The 21,384-nt window shown below is 41.0% G+C and overlaps 1 protein-coding gene across 4 annotated transcripts in view; it reads right to left on the bottom strand.

The window, feature by feature from the left end:
• LOC118230235 (disks large-associated protein 2-like) overlaps window positions 1–21,384 on the bottom strand; it is a 167,427-nt gene that overhangs the window by 8,759 nt on the left and 137,284 nt on the right. For all 4 annotated transcript variants that reach the window (XM_035423061.1, XM_035423064.1, XM_035423060.1 and 1 more), the window contains 6 exons: window positions 20,663–20,722; window positions 10,468–10,829; window positions 8,363–8,448; window positions 7,188–7,594; window positions 6,294–6,385; window positions 154–306 (listed from right to left, as the gene is read on the bottom strand). In XM_035423061.1, the coding sequence (XP_035278952.1) occupies window positions 154–306; window positions 6,294–6,385; window positions 7,188–7,594; window positions 8,363–8,448; window positions 10,468–10,829; window positions 20,663–20,722 (1,160 nt within the window). The remainder of the gene's footprint in view (window positions 1–153; window positions 307–6,293; window positions 6,386–7,187; window positions 7,595–8,362; window positions 8,449–10,467; window positions 10,830–20,662; window positions 20,723–21,384) is intronic.

Below are 21,384 nucleotides of genomic sequence, written 5' to 3'. Positions count from 1 at the left end.
TAAATATATGGACATTTATAGAATAATAAACCAAAGTACAAACTTTTTTATTGCTTATTTTTTATCCTTTAAATGTCTATGAACTGGGTGAGCCACATCAGGTTGCCCAAATCACCGTTCGCGAAATAATGCGTGACTGTCGGCGATACACACCTTCTTCTCCGGACTCTCCACGGGCCTCCAGTCGTTGCTCTTGATCTGCTGCAGCTCGTCAAACTTGGCGGTCACGTCGTCAATGGACAGCTGCAGCAGGTCCCAGAATCCAGCCAGATCCTGAGAGGTGGGCCTGGGCATAGCACTGGGGTCCTGGGGGCCAAATTAGTTCCCACTTGATTATTATTATTATTATTATTATTATTATTATTATTATTATTAGTATTATTATTATTCACTCTAAATTCACTCCCTTACTCTATTCTGAACTGACAGCAAAATATTATTGGACCATCAGAGAATCCATTATTTAAGTACACAACAGTGCCCAGAATCCACATTTCAACATTTGAACACTAATAACCCTAATAAAGTCTATGGTCCCATATACTTATATCTTCTCGGGTACTGTATTATACCCAGAGGTGGAAAACCCAGGTTCAGAAAAGAAAAAGCCCTCCCAATTATTAGCAGTTGGATGCTAATTGCTAATTAGCACAATTCTTCAGCCAGGGGGTAGAACTAATCACTGAAATCATCTGGCTGTTCTTGGGTGGAAGAAACACATGGCAGGACTTTTACTTTCTGACCCCTGGACTTTCCACCTCTGATTATACCCAGTGTATGTGCAATATCTAATATGTTATCTAAAATGCTCCCCTAAACTGTAATTCCTACACAGATCATTCAACATAGATGTAAGTACCCTCAAATTAAAGCTGGCAGTCTGCATTTAAACATCAATTGTTTCATTTCAAATCCAATATCCAATATCCAATGTGTCATTGTCCAAATACTTATGCACTGCACAGTTTTTTGGTCATCTTTGAACAAAAAATAGGTTTTTGTCTGTAGTCTCTCATTGCAAAAAATGGCTGAAAAAAGTATAAGATGGGATACATGCTTGGCATATAAATCACTCGGAAGGTTGGAGCAAAAACCTGGATTTTCAAGGCACACCACTGTCTCTTAGCTTACACGAATGACAAGTTCATCCTTAAATCTTCTTTTCTTATATGTTGTAATGATTATTTGAGCCACTAGATGTCTACTGATATCAGCTCCTTGAAAGCATTTTTTTTTTGCATATAGATGGATATGAAATAGGACTGCAAACAGCAATTACCTTAAGGGCTAGTGGTATAAGGAAACTCATTATACAGAATGTGAACATGGCCACAGGACTACAACACACAAAAAAATAAATAATGCAGCTTCAAAAATGTAGATTTTAAAACAAAGATTTAGATTTTTAATATCTTATTGCAGATTTGTTTATCAAATCAGAAAAAAAAGGACTGGAGCATATGTATCAAGGGACCCCTTAAGGATCTCCACATTATTGCAAATTGCTATAAAATGCAAAGATTTTCACCTGTTGTATCCATCATGAATACCTTTGAACTGATATGGTCACAGCAGCCGTGGTGTATACCACAGGATTTTCATTGTACATTTTTAAATATTATATGTGCAAGCTTGGCTGGTTGGTCATTCAGGTCATTTTAGACCATTTTAGGTCATTATGTACAGGACTTATTGCAGTCAATTTGTTTGATGCAATAATAATTATACTACTACTATTACTACTACTACTACTACTACTAATAATAATAATAATAATAATGTGTATTATTATTAATAAACCTTTAGTATACCTTCCAAACAACCTTGTGAAACAAGGATTTTTAAAAATGACATAAATTAGTACAATACTGCAACTATAACAGGTATTTAAATCGACGTGAATGTGTTCCATAGCCCTCTACACGCCCGTCACATTTGTTGAATGTTTAATAAATCCTGTAATATCCATGGCCATTTTTCAAAGGTGCATAGAAAAGAAAAAAACATCTGTCTAACCTTCAGTTTCTTGTCCTCAAAGGCAGAAGAAAATGCTAATAATACATATAAATATCAATATGCTTTTAAAATATAGCTGTATAATAGTTACTTAAATCATGAATATGATATATTGCGATAAAATTGAAGGAAAGAACACTGGGTAACCATGTGACTAAATAGCCAATCAATTGTTCTGTATGGTGGGCTTAACAGTGCCTCAGTACCGTCACATACAGTGCCATAGAAACTACAGGCTGGATTTTAATATATCACATTTTTTGCTGTTATAAAATTATAAGATGATTAAAAATTGGCATAAATTGAAAAACTGCTAATTAAATGATGACAGAGGCGGTCAACAGCAGGGCCACAGCATGAATATAGCATGGAGAGGGCAGTGTTAAATCTGAACCACACAGTACATTTAAACTGGCACATGCTGAAACATATGCACCCTGACCTGAGACTGAAAAGTGCCCTTTTGGCTACAGCTATTCTTTTTTTTAAATCATACCACAGGTGCCCTTTTTATTTCGAACATATGCCAGCCGAAAACTGCATATAAACCAGGGATCACAGAGACCCAGAACAGATAGCCCTGTCACATATCCAAGCATAGTCAAAGCTGGCCAGCCAAAAGTGATATCTCAGAGCTAGCCTTCAAGTCTCTACCAACAAGGGAATAACAATAGACTTCTTAATTCTGTACTGTAAAAACCTGCCTCCAGTTTCTTAATAAATCAACTCCAGAGGTGCCATGCCAATCCCCAACCACCTCTGTGGCCTTGTAACTTATTCTTATGATGTTTTTTGTCATAAGGGGAAAAGAGGCAAAACAAACACAAAAAAAACCTCCGAAAGACATCAGATTAGTAAAACTGAATGGAGTGAATAATGAGAAATATTAACAAAATGAACAACTGCGAGAAAATGTAATGAATACATTGCACACTTTGTTACACTTCACACCCCTCTACACCCAGGATTGTGTATATTCATTGTGTATCATAGCTAGAGACATTAAAAAGTGTACAGGGTAATACAGACATATATACAACATCAGAAACTCACAGCGACTACAACTTACATAGTACTGTATTATACTGTACTATAAATGACTGAGCCTGGCAGGATTTTTGCCATTAGCCAGTTTTGCATCCATTGAGGAAAGCCCTGAAAAAAAAACTATATGACTATATAAAAGGACAAATTGTCACACAATGTTGCAAAGCAACCCCATTTAGGCAGTAAGAATTCTGTCGCCGTTTCTTGACCTCATCTTCAGGTTTATGAATTGTGAGCTGGTGCAAAGAAACTATCTCTCATCAACTTGCAAATTCGCGCCCCGTATATTACCACACCAAGGACAGGCTCTAAGGACAGCAATGTTATTTACTGTGGAGTCCAGTGAGCACGTTCTGAGCAGTGGGTCTAAAATATGCAGTGCATTGATCATAGCCCTGAATAAAGTACGCTGCTAGTCATTGTAGCAACAGATGAATAAAAAGGTCTAGAAGCTATAGAAAGCATGACACCCATAGGCAGCCAGATAACTCTAACTACACAGCTACTACAGAAGCTACATAATGTAAACTGGCAGATTAAAATAATTTTGATTACATGCATAAAGAATCAGACATTTTTCAGAAAGATCAGACGTTTTTCTTTTCAGTTTTTAAGATTTTTATTTAAAAGTGCAATAACTTTTACACTTTTAGAATGTAAAAATATCGCTGGAAAACTGTGGCATTCTTCCTCTATGCAATAGCAGTGTTCGTTTTAAACTTCTCATATTTTTGAAAAACAGCATGTGATAAAGTGAATGTAAATCTGTTTTAAAAAGAAATAGGCATTAAGACCATGATATATCATGGATACTAGCCCTGCTAGCATGTTATTTGTACTCATGCCCAACAATACCCTACAGACATGGAAATATTCAAAATTTACTGCACAACTGCCAAGTGAATCACGTGCACGTCTTTAAACACTGTATTTCCGGTCCTCTAGGGAAAGGGATAGTAAATTGGAGATCGTTTAAAAGGGAATTGATATGAAAGAGTTGGGGGGAAATGATCTGAAGCCGTAGTCCGTTGCAGTGTGAACCTGGGCATTAATTTAATTCTCAGAAGCATAGTCTCCGCAGGTTCAACCTGTGTTAAAGTGCTACCTTCTGTTCATTGCAATCGGCCCAGCACGTTCACAGCGTGAAAACAGCATGGCCGCTACAAGAGCAATGCAATGGCACAGTGGACAAAGTTACATTATGTATTTTTCGGAAGCATGTGAATTTTATTCTCATTTTTTATTCTCGGCTATTATTGTTATTTTGTGGATTTTTTGGGGTTTTTTAGAATCAATGCTCTGTATATTTTGCCCATTCTCCTCGCAATTTCAGGAATAAATGAAAGGCAGTAAGCCAACACGGTGACCAGCCCAGCACTGCTTCACACTATTCCTCTGACAAACCTGTCACAGCATCCCTCATTATTTCAGCTTTGCATATTAACCAAAATATCAAAAAGATCATAATATGCGTCACTCTTTTGGCCTCACAAAAGCCTCACAAAATGTCTGTGGCACCAACGATTCCTGCATGGAATCCCCCCAATGGATTTGAATAAACAGAATTATCAGAAAGCAACGTCTAGCAAATTCCAAAACACTGCCTGAGAACCATTAATAACCATCGCCAAACAGTGCATTGTATATCCCGGTCATGAATTCACTGATTATAAACCTGGAAACGACAGGACAGACAGAAAAGCTGAGCGGGCAAAATGAAGGATTGATTCCCGGTAGTTTATTCAATAAAAATGCAAGGTAAGTCGCTCTGGGTAATGGATACTGAGTGACTTGTGCGAAGTGAATGCATAATATATGAGGACAGCTTGACAACATATAATAAGTACAAGTGTGGCAGGGAAACCCTAATTAAGGTCATCAGACTGCACTGTGTCCTGTCCCTCCATCCCTAATTGATACATATCCTCCTGAGACCTGAGACCAGGATCCAATCAACATTTCTCCTTAACTTTCGCTTACAAATAAACGTAAGCACCTTAAATTGCATGTTTAAAATGAACTAGTCAAACTGTGGGAAGAAAATAAGTATGTGTAACACTGTAAGTATGTCCTTATGGGGTTGGATACAATCAACACTAGCCCTCATTTTGTGCTTACAAAAAAACCAAGCTAAGGACAAACACTGATTGGATCCAAGCCCTGATATGTACAGTAGGAAATCCAAGACTTTTTTAAAATAAAAATGCTCCTGGGGATCAAGAAAGAGGGAAGCTCTTCTAAGCAAAATAAATAAATATCTGTATCATACATCCTTCTGGCCTCTTATTCACAGATTTTGGATTCTGAAATTTCCCTGGTTCGACATTCAGTGCAAATGAGTCACAGGAAGCTATATTCGAAGGTGAAAGGTCAAGTTTTTCATTACAGAATGAATTCTCGCTAAACTAAATCATGCAAAGGACTGTTATCATGAAAGACTCCAAAAAATACATTTTACGATACAAAAACTGCCTGCATCAGCATTACCGCTAATTCATCTGACAGTGGCCATATTAAATACCATGTTGATAGTAATGGGAAGGAACACGTTACCGCATATTACTAGTAAGAACGAATCGGATTGGACGTACGATTTCTGACAGTAAGTTCCTTTTAGGAGGTGTTTGATGGCAGATGTTTAGCAATAGGAGCTGCCGCTTGTGCAGTGCTCTCTGTATTCTAGGCTCGGCTGTGCCTGCGTCACAGCAGACAGACACGCTCCTGTCCGTACTGTTCCTCTCACTGGCGGAGGCAGATCTGTATCAACGTCTAATTCCCGTTATTCTCCGTGAAGGTTACTGCACAGAGACGCACACGCAAATATACACAGATACACACGCACAAGCACACACGTACACATGCACATGTACACACACACATACGCCCACACACATACACACACAAACAAAATATACAGAGGCGCGCACACACACATAAATGTACATGCTACGCACAGACATAGACATACACACACACACACACACACACACAAATACATCCACACACATACATACACAAACAAAATACACAGAGGTGTGCACCCATATAAATGTACATTCTACACACACACTCACACACACACACACACAAATAAACAAAATATACAGAGGCACTCACACATAAATGCACATATACACACGCACACTCACATACTTGCACGCACGCACACATGCATGCACACGCACACGCACACGCACACACACACACGAGTACACAGGATTGACACCTACCAGGTTCTGCTGACACAGCCAGTAGAACTGCTGGAATTTCTGTGACATGAGGAGCTGAGCGCTGCCCACCGCGCTCCGGATTTTCCCTAGGACTGAGAGACAGACAGCCACATGACCGCTGAGGGCTTCCTGCAAACGGCAACTGCGTCCGCACAGATCAGCGCTCCTCAAACACCACACCACAATGACTGCGCTGTGCTACGTAACACCAGTTCCACACTGGACACACTCTGTAACCTCTGTAGAAAACCATGTAGGCAAGACAACAAGCTGATTATCATAAATGCAGCATAATGAGCGCAGCTTGAGATAATTACATTTTCAATTAAAAATGACAAAAGCATCCAATTAGGCAATAAATGGAGTAACAATGAGTGGCATAAATGTGTTTGGATGTTCTTTATGCTGGGTCACTGGCAAAAAAAAGCTATATAAACAAGGCTTTGACCAGGAAAAGAACAGGGTTCAAACATATGCTTTGAACATATATATATATGTTCGAACGGCTTTTCTTTTTGGACAATCTACCATTTTAGAGCGACAGGAATGTACAGACATTACTTCCCATTGTTGACATTAACTTGTGCCTACTGTATGACTGTGCTTCATTGCCACCAATATGCTGACTTATAAGGAAGCATTATTAGGCAGGAAGTGAAAACGACACCATTACTCTAAGTGCTGTAGCTGTAGCTTCCCCCACAAAGGGTGAACGCACAGTGGCAAAACTCACTGATATTATATTACATTGATCATTGTCATTATGTACAGTTATTATTTATTGTACTATTTTGGTTTCAGTCCTATATTCTTGAGTTTGATTGTGTATGTGTTATGTCAAAAAAAGAAAAACTTCGATAAATAAAACATTAAAAAATCTTTTTTTAAACTCACTCTCCTCCGACAGGTCGTGCTCCTCCGCCTCCCTCTCCATCTCCTTGCACCAGCCCTCCATCCTCTTGGTCTCGTTGTGGAGCAGCTGCATGAACCAGCTGCCGTCGCGGCGGAGGGGGGAGACGCGGCCGGTCTCGGCCGCCTCGTGGGACGGCTCCACCAGCCAGGGCTCGGGCTGCGGGCTGGGCGGCCCGCTGGAGACGCGGTAGTCCTCGCGGTAGCTGAAGAGGCCCTGCGTGCGGACGGTGCGGACGGCGCCGTACTGCGTGGGCGTGCTGGGCTCGGAGTGGCGCTGGAAGGAGCCGCCGAACTGCAGGCCCTTGTCCTCCGTGGTGGGGAAGCCCTCCAGCTCCATGTCGGCCTGCACCGCCGTCGTCACGCTGTTGGAGCGCTTGAACCTGCCGTGCCTGGCACACACGCGTGCGCACGTACACACGCACGCAGGCGCGTGCGCACACACAGGTACACATATACACACACGCACGCATGCGCGTGCGCACACACAGGAACGCATATACACACACACGAGCACATGCAGGCACACGTACACACGCACTCAGGCGCGTGCGCACACACAGGAACGCATATACACACACACACGAGCACATACATAAACACCCACGAGCACACGCATAAGCACACAGGTACGCATATACACACACACATGAGCACATGCATAAGCACACACAGGTACGCATGTACTCACACACGAGCACATGCATAAGCACACAGGTACGCATATAAGCACATGCATGAGCACACATAGGCACACATAAATACACACATACGCACACACAGGTACACATATAAGCACACAAGAGCACATGCAGGCACACGTATACAGAAAAAACAAACAAAAAATGTGCTTTCATGAATTAAAATATACAACATTGGGACAGGAAAAATGCACTTTAAACAAACTAAATTTCTGCTGGTTGTTAACACATAAGCTAAATATTTTCAAATTCACTTAATTTGTATTTTGCAGGACATATTGCCATTCAGATAGCTTATCAATGCTTCTTCCAGCTATCATCCTATTTTGCAGATATCAGGTTAATTTGTCTTCTTATCAAATCTAAATACCATTAATAACTAGAGATCAGACATTCTAGTGCATCTGGGATGGGTCATTTCCTGTGCCCATGTGACCCCTGCCACTGTGCCGTACGTACCGCTTCTCGTCCTCCACCTGTATCCCCACGGAGTGGTACTCCCTCAGCCCTTTACTTTCCGGCTCGGAGTCAGTCGCTGTTTCCACCTGAGCGACACAAACGACACCACAGTCTGATAAACACGCCTCCCAAGAGCCCACCCATCCTCAGGCGGTACCGATTTTGCGTTTAATTATAAAGAAACAACGGCCGCTTGATTTATCTTGACAAGACCGGTACAGAATAACAGCGTTTGCTACTGAAATACACCCCGTGTAGCAGCGTCCCTAGCCAGACTGCAGCCCTTGTAAATGAGGATTGCTAAGGGAGAGCGGGAAAGCGGTCAAAAATCATTTTCATTAGTTCAGAGCTGACAGAACGCCAACTGACGGGATTGGTTCAAAGATGGATTTCAGAATATCGAGAGGAATCTCTCACCAATAGCCAAGTTGGTACTGCCAACGTGAATGTGCCCAGACATATTATGGATATTATTTTACATTATTAGATACATTACTGAATCATTTATTAAGTGTACACTCTTCCAGGAACTAGTCGAATGTTTCAAGACTTATATCAACAACATTATATAATCAATTTATGCAGATTTGTTCCCGCAGCATTTGCCATGTAATGCAAGGCCAGAGATGCATGCTTTAATATCAGTGTCTAATATATTAATGTCAACGTCGACATTAAACGTCGGGGGAGATCTTGTTACTGCAAAAACTGGAAAGACTGGAAAAGCAAACCAGTGATGAAAACCAGCAAATCAGGATGATGAAAATCTAGAGCACCATTAAAGGCCATGTTGGGCTGTTCTGGTGTACCTTTCTAGAGGGCACAGTCCAGGAATGCAGTCGTGACTTCAGACTTCTACTTTATAGAGCTACTTTACTTAACCTGATGCTGCCGACAGTGAAGAAAATGAACGTGATGATGATGATGATAATGATGATGAAATGGAGTCATTTTGATGTCGACAAGGACAAAACATAAAAAGATAAGGGGAAGTTTTGCAAGTGACAAAGAGGTAAAAAAAAGTGATCACAATGATGATAAATAAGAAATAGAAGACAGATGATCATGTCAGCGGTGATGAAGAGGAAATATAAAATGACGACGGCGATGTCGACGATAAGGACTGTGCACAGCTTCCCAATGTAGGTTTAAACCGAAACTGAGAAAGTTTTGTATTTCACACTCGAGATTGCAGCCGCTTTGAAAATCAGCAGCCTTTGCTCGTCATCCGCTGACTGGCTATTCGCCAGAGCAGTGGACCAACGCTGGCCGTCACGGTCATCTCTCTGTGTACAGCGATGCAATTACGGCTGCAGGTGCCCCCGACTTCGGCACAAAACACCTAAGATTCGACACCTTCGTCCCTGCGATCTGCTTGATGGTTGTGACCCTTTCCACTAACCAAACCTACAACAGCATGTTCACCACAGGGAGATTGATGGGGAATCACCATGGTAATCTAGCAGAATGTACAAAATATCCTTTGAAGGTTAAGAAAGCTGATACACACGAAGACACACTCACACACACAAACACGCATATACACACATATACAGTGAAATACAAGTGCTGGGACAATGACACAATTTTTTTTGTACTCCAGCACACTAGATTTGAAATAAAGCAATGATAATGAGGTTAAAATTCAGTGTACCAGTGAGGTTATTTACATCCATGCAGGGTACTCCTTGCAGGAATTACAGCCCTTTTCACGCTCAGCTTTGTACATAGCCCCCCCCCCCCCATTTTTTTGTGTCACTGTCCCAATTCTTTTGCATTTAAGTATATACAGTTACATATATACAGAGTGCTGTGTGCGGAGAGTGCCGTGCTGGTGCTGGTGCTGGTGCTGTGTATCATGCTAAGCAGCGTCTCTGACATTGCCTGACAGCAGAAGGCTGGCGTGCGATGCCATCATTCATCCTTATTGCGCCGGGCAGAGAGGCCCTTTCAGCTCGGGCAGGGCGCCGTGAAGTGAATCCTAATCAACGGCGGTGCGTGCGCCGGGCCGGCCGGAGTCAGCACGGCGGGGGTGACTCATGGGCAGCTATTTTTGGAGCCGGCGGAAGGGCCGGTGAGGGGGGCGGGGGCGGGGGCGGGTTTACCTGAATCCCGATGGAGGAGCGCGGGGTCTTCAGGTACTCCTCGGCCTTGGACACCAGCACCGCCTTGTCGCACGTCTGCACCGAGGTGTGGCTGCCGGTGGAGGTGAGCCGCCGGCCCGCCGCCGCCTCCATGGCGATGGTGGCCGCCTGCGCGCTGTCCAGGCTGTCGGTGGAGTTGTAGAGGGTCCGGCCAAGCCCGTCCTGCGCCCACAGGAGGCCGCCCCGCGGGTGGCGCCCGTCGTGGTAGGCGTCCTGCGTGGACTCTGTGCTGCTCTGGGCCGTCACCGATATGAGGGGCTTGGAGGCGGTGCGGGGCGGGACGGGGGGAGGAGTCTTCTTGTAACTAGGCGTGTATGTCACAGCTGTGAACAGGCCAAGGGGAAAAGAGATGACCAATTAACAGGGAGGACATAGGGGAGATCCACTACTGTCAGACTTGTACATTAACCTTGAGGCAGTGGCCATTCTGGAAAAATATACATGGGATGGCAAGGTGAAATTTAGGGGTAGCATGACAGATGTAATATTTTGTTGGACAAGAAGTGACAGAAATATATTTAGAACTTTTTCCAGTGATAAAATGGTTGTTATTTATACAAGCCAAGAAAATGAAAAAGGCACACTAAGGCAATACAGTCAACAATAAATATTCCACCACACAACCGCACATCCATGTCGTGTCTAGGTTTGGTCTGAGCCTTACCGGATATATCACGTTTATATCACGGTCTGCATTAATGCATTACGTTACATTTTTTTGGCAGACGTTTTTATCCAAAGCGACGTACAACAAGTGCATACCGAAGGTCACTGGAACAACTACAATACACAGGTCCGATAAGGTACAATACTCATTATGTAACAGTTATCCATAGCCATGAACACATTAAGTCCACTTCACACAGTAAGCATAGCCCAGGTCAGAAAGTTATGGCAAGTCAAACTAGGAAGCATGACGATGAGCTGCAACATCACAATAATAAGTGCTGGATGGAGAAACAAGTGCAACATGGAGTGCTACAGGAACAAATTAGAAAATTAGAAGGATTCAAGTGATAAGTGATAAAAGCAATCCTAGATTGGGAGTGCCCTGCAAAGCGGTGATAGTTAGTCTGGATACAGTCTGAAGAGATGGCGAACGGCGAACGATGGGCAATGGCTGAGTGGTTCGTAGAGGTACGGGGAATACTCGGGGGGAATACTCAATTCTGATTGGCTGAAAATTGTGCGTTAAAAAGTGATTTAATGCTACAGATATAGACACGTTACAGTCACAAAAGAATTGAAAGAAGAAGAAGAAGTCAAAATCACAGCTTGTCCCTCCCAAGATAATCCTAACAATGCGCCTAGAACAAAGTTAAAAAAAAAGGCAACAGACAGCAGAATATTCCTAAAAGCCAGGGATGAAATGTACTGTAGAACGCCAGACGTAGATGACTACCCCCCCAGTTCCTGCTCATTGTGCCTCATACCATGCGTGCTGGCCTAGCCCTTTAAAGTTTCCTAGAGGACCAAAACAGGCCAAATGGTGAATTAGAGGTCCAACAAGTCAAACGGACAGATCACCATTCTAAATTCATGTGCTGGTTACTTTTGATACTACATTATATCAGCTTGTGATTGCAGAAGCTGAAACGTATGATTAAGAACACTTGTTTTACATTGAATATCCTAGTCACATCAACACTCAGCTACCTAAGCAGTCTGGGGAATATATGTGCCATCATTATTCAATTCTGTGCCTGGTGTACATGCACCTTTTAGAGAGCAGTACCAAAAGATTTAAGAGGCTTTTAAGCTGTACCCTTACAAAAGGCTTACTTCTTGAAACTTTTTGTAGTTGACAAATTGTTTTCAATTGACTATAATGTTATAAATACAGTAAAATTTACATTTTTACAAACCCTACTTTAGTTTTTACTTAATTTTCACATTATTATGATATCAAACACAAGATAATCCTTGGCTTTGCTAAAAAGCAGTGACCATACATGTGATCTAGTAATCAGCCAGTTTATACCAGACTGAAGGAATGTCTGTTCTGTCCAATGCACATGCACTGTACATATGCATATTTGTGCATACATGTTTATATTTAACAAGCTATGCCTGAAGTACACATTTACACCTATATTTTACTGCTAGCATGCATTCTACATGGATTTTCATGTTATTTCTGTGATGTTCATTCCTATAATTAACCCGGAAGGTAATACAACATGGTAATACGGTATGAGTGAGTGAGTGAATGGTGTGTGTGGCCTGCAATTGATTGCCGGCCTGTCCAGGGTGTGTTCCTGCCTCTTGTCTAATGCATGCTAGGATGAGCACCAGTGCACCCCATGACCCTGGCCAGGAATAAGCAGGTATTGGTAAAGGATGGATGGATGAATGGATGGATGGATAGAACATGGTAATACACTGGATTTGAGAAAACTGAAATGGTGATAAGACACTTGCTGCACAAAATTTTCCTGTTACTATTTTTAGAAAGAAGGGAATGAGTCAGTGGAGAGAGAGAGAGAGACTCAAACTCAACTCCATGACTCAGCACTGTGGTAAATTTAGAACTGACCACAAAGACAGGCCAGGGACAGATGCAGTTCTTATTCATTCTTTTTTTTACAGTCATATGTTCATTCACTCCTTTTTGTCTTTCTATCCACTCTTCACCAGAGCCACAAGCATCAATTGGCTGGGGGCTAAACTGGTTCTGACACTGTCCAGGTTTGAAACCGCAAGAGTAATTTCAACCCACAGATGGGGGACACCATACAGCCAAAAAGGTGTGCAAAAATTCTCATAGAAAGACATATTAATGCTATGTAAATGAAAGTAGTCATGTTTAGTACTTGTGTCCTTTGCACACAATGACTGTTTGAAGTCTGTGACTCATTGACATCACCAGGTGCTGAGTATCTTCTCTGGTGATGCTCTGCCAGGTCTGTGCTACAGCCATCTTCTGTCTGCCTGTTTCGAGGACTAGTTGCCTTAAGTTTTCTATTTCGCATATGAAACGCATGTTCATTTGGATTTAAAATGGGTGAATGACTTGGCTAGTCAAGGATTTTCCAGTTTTTGGCTTAGAAAAACGTATTTTTTACTTTTAAGCAGTATGTTGGGGATCATTTTCTTGCTGTGGGCTTGAAGTACTGTCCAATGAGTTGGAGGCATTTTCTTGAACTTGAGCAGATAAGACACTTCTGTACACTTGCAAATTAATTCTGCTGCTGCTGTCAGCAGTTATATCATCAATGAAGACAAGTGATCCATGCCAAAACCATAACACCCCTGCCATGTTTCCCAGATGAGGGGTGATGCTTTAAATCTTAGGCAGTTCCTTTTGGCCTCCACAATTTGCTCTTGCCATCACACTGCTAAGTCAATTTTGGTCCCATCTGTCCACAAGACCTTTGTCCAGAACTCTGCAGGCACTTTTAAGTACTTTTAGGTACTTAAGAAAACTTTTGCCTATGTGTAAAAAGTGATGTAATTCTACATGGTAAAATACCGTTTAATAAAAGCTGAGAATGTGCACTTCAGCATAAATGTAAAATAGTAAAAAAAAATCAAGAAAAAATATGTCAATTTCAGTTTTATATTATATTAAATTACACTTATCACATGTTGCATTTTTAATGCAAAAAGAGAAATTGTTGCAAACTTTTGCATTAATCATTGAACTTTGTTTATAAATGCTGTGTTTCCACAGCTGGTGCCAGTATTATATCTGCAACATGAAAAGTTATTAGTAGCTGTAGTCTTTATTGAAAATAATAAGATTATAAAACTACTAACGATTAAAGACAGTTCTTACAATTGCCTCCTTGTTGTCATTATGTTTTCTACATTTCTGATGAACTGATCACCTATAACTACTCACATTTTGAGACCTGAGTTGGTCATTTTTCTTCAATCCTCATTATTAAAAGAATCTAAAATATAAAGATATAAAGAATATATAAATATATCAAAATATATAATGCCAAATTATAATTACAAGGAAATACATTTAAATGATCTTTCAATAAATACAATTTTTTATGTTACACTGGTTCTCTCAGGGGGAAAACAAGAAGTTATTTTTGAGTTGGTCAAATATCTGCTTTTTTGAATCTCTAGACCTCTGGCTGTCAAAAACACATTGAACACTGAACATTGACATATCAGAAAGAAAACTGAGGTGAAAATCTTTGAATATGCTCTTGTGTTTGATCATAATACTAACATTAATATTTTTGTTCTTTGCTTTCAGTCATATACTTGCTCTTATTATTCCCGAGTCATTTTTGTGCTTTGATAGAGAACAAGAATTGGGGAGTTTATTTTCTCAAAAGCTGTGACTTATGGTCTTCTTGCCCTCTAGACATAAAATGCTTTCACTGCAGAGTGAAAGACTGAGAGACATGTCCACCACAATGAATACCCAGATGTATTGATTTCCAAGAGAGTCGTATGAATTTTAATTCCAGGCATGAAGTGGAGAAAGCCAATTCTTTGTGAATTAGCATTGAGAGTTATTTTCATTTATTTCATTTATTTTAAAGAAATAGTGGCTTGACAGAAATTGGAAATTGATTTCAAGGCGTCAATTTCCACTGTTTAGCTTCATTACCATTTATTACAGCTGGGCAAAACAGTGGCAGCACGTCTGAATGAGGCTAAGCTACTCTTGAGTATTACAGAGCTGAAGACTTTCTGTGGCATCAGTCACACTTGCTTACTACGCATTTACCACTTCAGAGACCACAAAGTTATACACCACAGAAGCATACTGGGTTTCCTTTTACTCATACTTCACTGGAGAAAATTCAGTTATCTGCATGGCTAGAACAAAGGCTCAGGTTGCTAGCGTATCTTTCTTTGTGCTAAACTTAAATGAGATGAGGGTAATTGAGGAATTACAGACTATGTAAATAAGATTTTAGACAATAGACATTAACTGGCCCCCCGATAGCGTTTTGTTAAGAATAGCTCACCCTGATTCAGAGGCAGCACAGATGTCAATAAAGATATGTTAATTGCAATATTATTTACAAGCCCACTTGCCCTTAAAAAAACTGTATCACCATTTCATAAGACTATTCTTTGAATAAAATAAATAAATGAAATCAGGCAACATGGTCGAGGCGAGCAAGTGTTATATGTACATGACAACTCTAATGACCTGCTGAACCAACAACGTTTTCACATGGAAAAACTGACTAATACAGAGGCAAGCCACTATATTTACATTCACGTGACGTACGCCCTTTACAAAACTCTCGGTTGAGGAAAATACGACTTAATGTGTACAGCCTTAACATATATGGAAGATTTACTCGATGCACGCTTGCGTGTCCGATGAACCACTTTCCCTTGAGGTCATGGTCAAATTCCCATTTATTTACTAGTATTGATTTTCTTAGGAGACATCGTCACCCTGGAAAACTAACATCACTTACATCTGACAAATGATCCATTTACTGCATATTTAACCAAAGCAATTCATGTTAAGTACCCTGCTCAAGGGTACAAGTGTGGCCACAGGTCAGGTTTCACTTCTGGACATTTATCCACATCCCAATCACCTAGCTCGGGAGTGCCCAATCTGTTCTGAAAGAGGCCTGTGTGGCTAGCAGAGTACTAATGAAACAACTAATCATAGCTAAAGGAAACCTGATCTAAAATCCTATAGTTCTCATGTTATACTACAGGTGTGTGTTCTGTCAACTACACGATACAGTTAACATAAGCAAAAAATAATAATAATTAATGAATTAATCGACCAACCTTGAAAACTCCTACATTTTTGACAGTTCTGTCATTGATCTGAGCCTGGTTTACACGACGGTGTGGGTGTTCCATTGATATGCAAATGAGATAAATATGTCACGCATAAGCAAACACACATGGCTGTGGTTGCTAGGTTGCACACTGTACTTCTCTGCAGCTGATTTGGCTAATTATCATGGTGGAAAGCCGTGCCGGTAATATTTATATGGTGAGGTCATGTATTCATGAACCGGAGAAGCCTGATCAACCACAAGGTGACGTCGTTGTGGAAGATACCTTGCTGATAGCCACGCAGGCTGACTGAATATCAGCGAACCCCACGGTTTATGCACGGGTCGGGTCACAAAAAAATAGCATTCTGATTAATCACGGACGAGTGGAAGATGGGTGAGGAGGAAATTTGTGGGGTAGGACATTGCGAAAGGCCTCCAAAAGAAAATTAGTTTTTTTTCTGGTACAAAAAAGCATGACTATTTACAATACTGGAAAATGATAACACCCAGGGGGCCTATTAACCTAAGGGGGTGTTTAGCCTCATCTTAACCTATATACATTAGCATATATTATACATTATATGAAATATATTATTACCACTTTGAAGCTTAATTTGTTGTTAATTTGTTGTCTGGCATGTATTACCAGTTACCAGTGTTGGGGAGTAGCAGATCTACATGTAAAGGAGCTACTATCTTAACTGTATGTATAGGCACAGGCATAAATACGGTAGGTCCGCACAAGTGTCTCGGGTTTTAGCAAGTGGAACATTGTCTGCGCTCTCTGGCAAGGTCCGGTAAAATCAATGCGTGCAGGGAACGCTCTCTGCCCAGATTCTCTTCCCTCAGCACAGCAGAAGAGAACAGTCCTTCAACGAAATGACGTCATGGACGAGGAGTCGGAGTCTGCAGTACCATAGTAGTAGGCCTACCACTAATCGTTCTTGGATCCAGACGATGAAGTTAATTGGCTGCTAAGTTACTTACTAGGCCCAATGAAAAGCATTTTTGTTAGCATTTTTATAAATGAGTCATTTGTAAAATGTGTCTTTCGGAGAGTGTGACTCCCAGGGCAATTAAGGCAAAGGAATGGACTGTTTTAGGTTTTAGTCGGTTAATTTATGATTTATGTGGCATTATATTCATAAAATCATGAATGAACAAGTGTCAGAAATGTGTCTGGTAAGATAAAATTAGGTTAATCTTCATTAAAACTGAACAACACAAATTCATTAGAATTCATCTTGAACATTTCTCCCCTAAATTCAACTTGAAAAAACATGTAGCTAAATGAACTGTGAACTTTTGGATGAATCTTTAAGTTATTGAGAGCATAAAAACAGTAGCAAGGTGACCCCATCATGTTTTTTCATGAAGTAGCTTCAATATAGGACTAGTTAACTACATTTTGACAACTAGCTTTAGTTTAGTTAGTAACTACTCTTCTCTTATTGGTGGCTGTGCTGTACAGGGTCTCCTCACTATAGTTACATTAAAAACGTAAGTAACGTAAAGATGTTGTATAAAATGAAGTATAGAGGGGAATTTTCTCCCATAAGAGTTCATGTAAATGAAAGGGATTTCATTCCAAGGTGTAGTTCTATATCCTCTTGTGGGGAGGGGGGATAACAATGCATTTAATATGAAAAGAATCAATGGGGAAAAGGAGAGATTGGGTGAAGTCAGCTAAATTGGACTACTTTTTGGCAAATCGTCTAGAACACTGTCAAAACAGCTACGCACATATTGCACAACTTCCACAATGTTTTTCTTTTCATTAAAGGAACATTCCACAGCAAAACAACATTAACCTCATTTGACAGATCCAGGTGCGACTGATTACTGCAAGTCTCTCTTAGTGGCCGGCCAAAGCAATGTCTGCACCGGAAATAACAGTAGTGGCAGGAGTGAATTTGTTCATTTTGAAACTACAATGAGCGGCTAATTTGAATTTGGAGATACCTTTCTCCAACCTCCCATACCATACGTAGGGGGTGTTGTCTGAGGCAGGGTAGCTGCTGTTCCAACTAGCGTAGTGAATTTTGCAGATGATTCACTGTATGACATTTTGAGAGATTTTCCTGGAATCAGATATCGAAGGCTACTACTTTGAGCCCGACTATATGTCCAAATGGCCAAGGACGTGAGATGAAGACATGAGGGGGCAGCTCTTCATGTTACTGCCAGAGCCGAATATGCAACTGATCTGGGGCCACCTCAGGTAAACGATGACTGGTGGTGAAGGTGCAGTAACCCTCACGACATATAGACAGCTGGCTGAGGGCTAATTTTAATCAAGAGCAGCAACTTTCCTGCAAAAGGAAAACCCAAGGTGGCATTTCAAGTCTCCTCTATAATTTTATATTGAAAGCATGTAATATAAAATAAATTAAGTCCTAGAGTTATAGTGTCAGATGTCCCCCTCCAAGAAAACCCCACCGTGATCAGGTAAAATGGGCCAATTGTTCTACGGAAATGGGCTCATGCAGAGTTGTTGTTGATACTGCTTCGAGGTAGTGCCATAGCTGTCAGTAAGCCCAAAGATGTATCATTGCAAATGCATAGGTTTTGGTCAACCTTAGCTTTACTTAATCACGGTATTCAATCAAGACCTTGATGAGTTGAATCAGATGTTTTAGTGGTGGGCTAAAACAAAAACTTGCACCCACATCAGGCATTTTCAGATAGGATTGGACCTTGACCTAGCACCATTTAACTGGATATTTTAATTTGCAAGTGTCTATGAAAACATGCTAAAGTGGAATTTCACAGTAAACCATTCATGGTTGAATTTTGGTAGATATGTTTGCATCGTATACTTATTTTGCTAACTTATTGTGTGTTAATGTGTAATCCCCATGTATTTTCCCTAACAGGCTTAACAAGTTTACAGCCGATCCTAGGATTTCACATTAGCGGCTTCTGAGTGTTTACTTCCCACCTCTAGGGTTACTGTTGCTCTTAACTCCGACGTATGCGTTTGTCTTCTCGTGGAAAGTCGCTCTGGATAACAGTGTCTGCCAAATCCCAATAATGTAAGGTAATGTAACTATCATTCCTTTTTCAAATGATAATTCATGGTACCCCTTATGCAGGGCTCGCTCCGATCACAGTTTTAGATATCGCTCGTTCTAAAGAGCCTGCATTTGGCCGCGTTACATGAGCGCAAGAGGAAAGCTGCCAACTGCCACTCAAACCTGCCTCTGTCTGGAAAGAAAAGAATATGGTGTACTGAGTGATATGGGGTCACTGCCATTTTAGGTTAATGTGCTTTTACTCAAGCTACCATGCCAGCTGGTTAAAAATGGAATCAGTCTACAATCTAAGGCTGGGGTGACAGCACAGCTTTTATATGGTGAAATTCTGCATTTCCCTATGCCAGCGATGCCAGTCATTCGCCAAAGTGCAAGAAGAGACAAAGTGTACTCTACGGTCTAGCTGAGCTGCACAGTCTTAATGGCAGTTGAGTGCACTTCTTGTATAGCTGTTGCAGTCAGAATGGCTGAATGCAGACTCCAGGCACCCGGTTCAGATGTCTGGCTAGCATTTGAGAACTTAGATTTGGTTATATTGGTTGAGTGGTAGGCTACTTTCTCATCAATAATATTGACTGGGACACTGTCACCTATTGGTTTTGCCCATTTAAGTGTGAAATTATCTGATGGACGGGAATAGAACTGTAGACTCTAAATCTTTCATAGGTAAGAATATGTGAGTGAATGCCCTGCGATGGATTGGCCCGTCCACGGTATATTTCTGCCTTTCACCCACTGCATGCTGGGATAGGCTCCAGCACCCCCCACGACCCTGACCAGGAATGAATGGTTTAGAACATGGAGGAATGGATGGATATCCGATGGACAACCTTTATTTTGAAACTCATTGCATAGCTGCAGATTTATTATAAATGAGTATTTTATTTATTTACTTTGTAACCAATGTATATGCTTAAATACAATTGAAATATTTTTAATATTTCATATAAATTTTCCTGTGTGCAGGCATGGCAAACCTTACAGGCTTATATATTTTTAAGCAATAAATAAATGTAAAATATTTAAATATCTAATGAGAAGCATTTTTCTACTCTTGTCATTACATAAAAATGTACTCTGTGTTATGGAATATGTTGGCGTTGTAGTGAACTGGCTTCCGCACTGCATTATCATGTTTGAATCTTAATTGCAACTTTAGAATGGAAGCAGTTTCGGGTCAGTTTGTGGTTCTGTACAAGCGGTTCAGTTTGGGTGTGTCAGGTGTGACATTCTACGACGCCAGTCTGGGGTTCAGTTGTGCTTTTTCTGCAGGGGGGGTGAGGGGTTTTTTTAAATAAAAAAAAAACAGCCAGACAATTACCAACCACTGTACACTCCGTGCCCACTGCCTGTCTTTTGTGTTTCAGATGAGGAGACAGACAACACGTGTACCTGGAGGCTGCTGCTGTGTCCGGTCTATGCTGCAGGAAGTGGGAAGGCGAAACTGGATTCCTGAAAAGAGTGGGCGACATTCGTTAGCACAAGCAGGCCTCTGACGCAAGTCTCCAGCCCGCCCGCATCTCTCCCAAAAATTCAGACTAAACTGGATCGCTCCAGCAAAAAAAAAAAATGCAAATAGCTTCAAAGTGACACATATTTTTTTGTCTCCAATTTGCCAAGACGTTTTTTTTTTTTTTTTTTACCCCGCAAACAGCCAACAGACAAAGCGACACACACAGAATACCACGAGTTCTCTGCTTTCTTCTGCTGTGATTTTCAGCAGTCAGAAGTCTCTTCTGCATGTCTGGTCCGTAACATTTGTATCACGTTGCAACACCATCACAGAGTCGTTAAAGAAAACAAGAAAATGGTTTGAAGTGGTACTGCGTGTGATCTGACAGTCAGAATATGACAGGATGCACAGCAGGAAAAGCAAGCCAGTGCAACTTAAACAGACACCAGTACCCCCACGTCATTTTTCTCCCTTGCAAAAACAAACAGAGCCGACACGAGCGATCATCATGTACATAGCAAGTAATCCCGTTCCAGCTGGGGCCACAGTTATGACACATTCCATGTCCTAATCGTTGACACTGCAAGCAAACAGACACACAACAGGCATCCAGCCATAAAAAAAATGTATGGATGGTCGAGCAAATCAATGTGCAGGATGA

Source organism: Anguilla anguilla, chromosome 6, assembly GCF_013347855.1.
Source record: "Anguilla anguilla isolate fAngAng1 chromosome 6, fAngAng1.pri, whole genome shotgun sequence".
Lineage (NCBI taxonomy): Eukaryota > Metazoa > Chordata > Actinopteri > Anguilliformes > Anguillidae > Anguilla > Anguilla anguilla.
The sequence above is the reverse complement of the archived record's forward strand: the minus strand, read 5'-3'. Positions and strand labels throughout refer to the sequence as shown.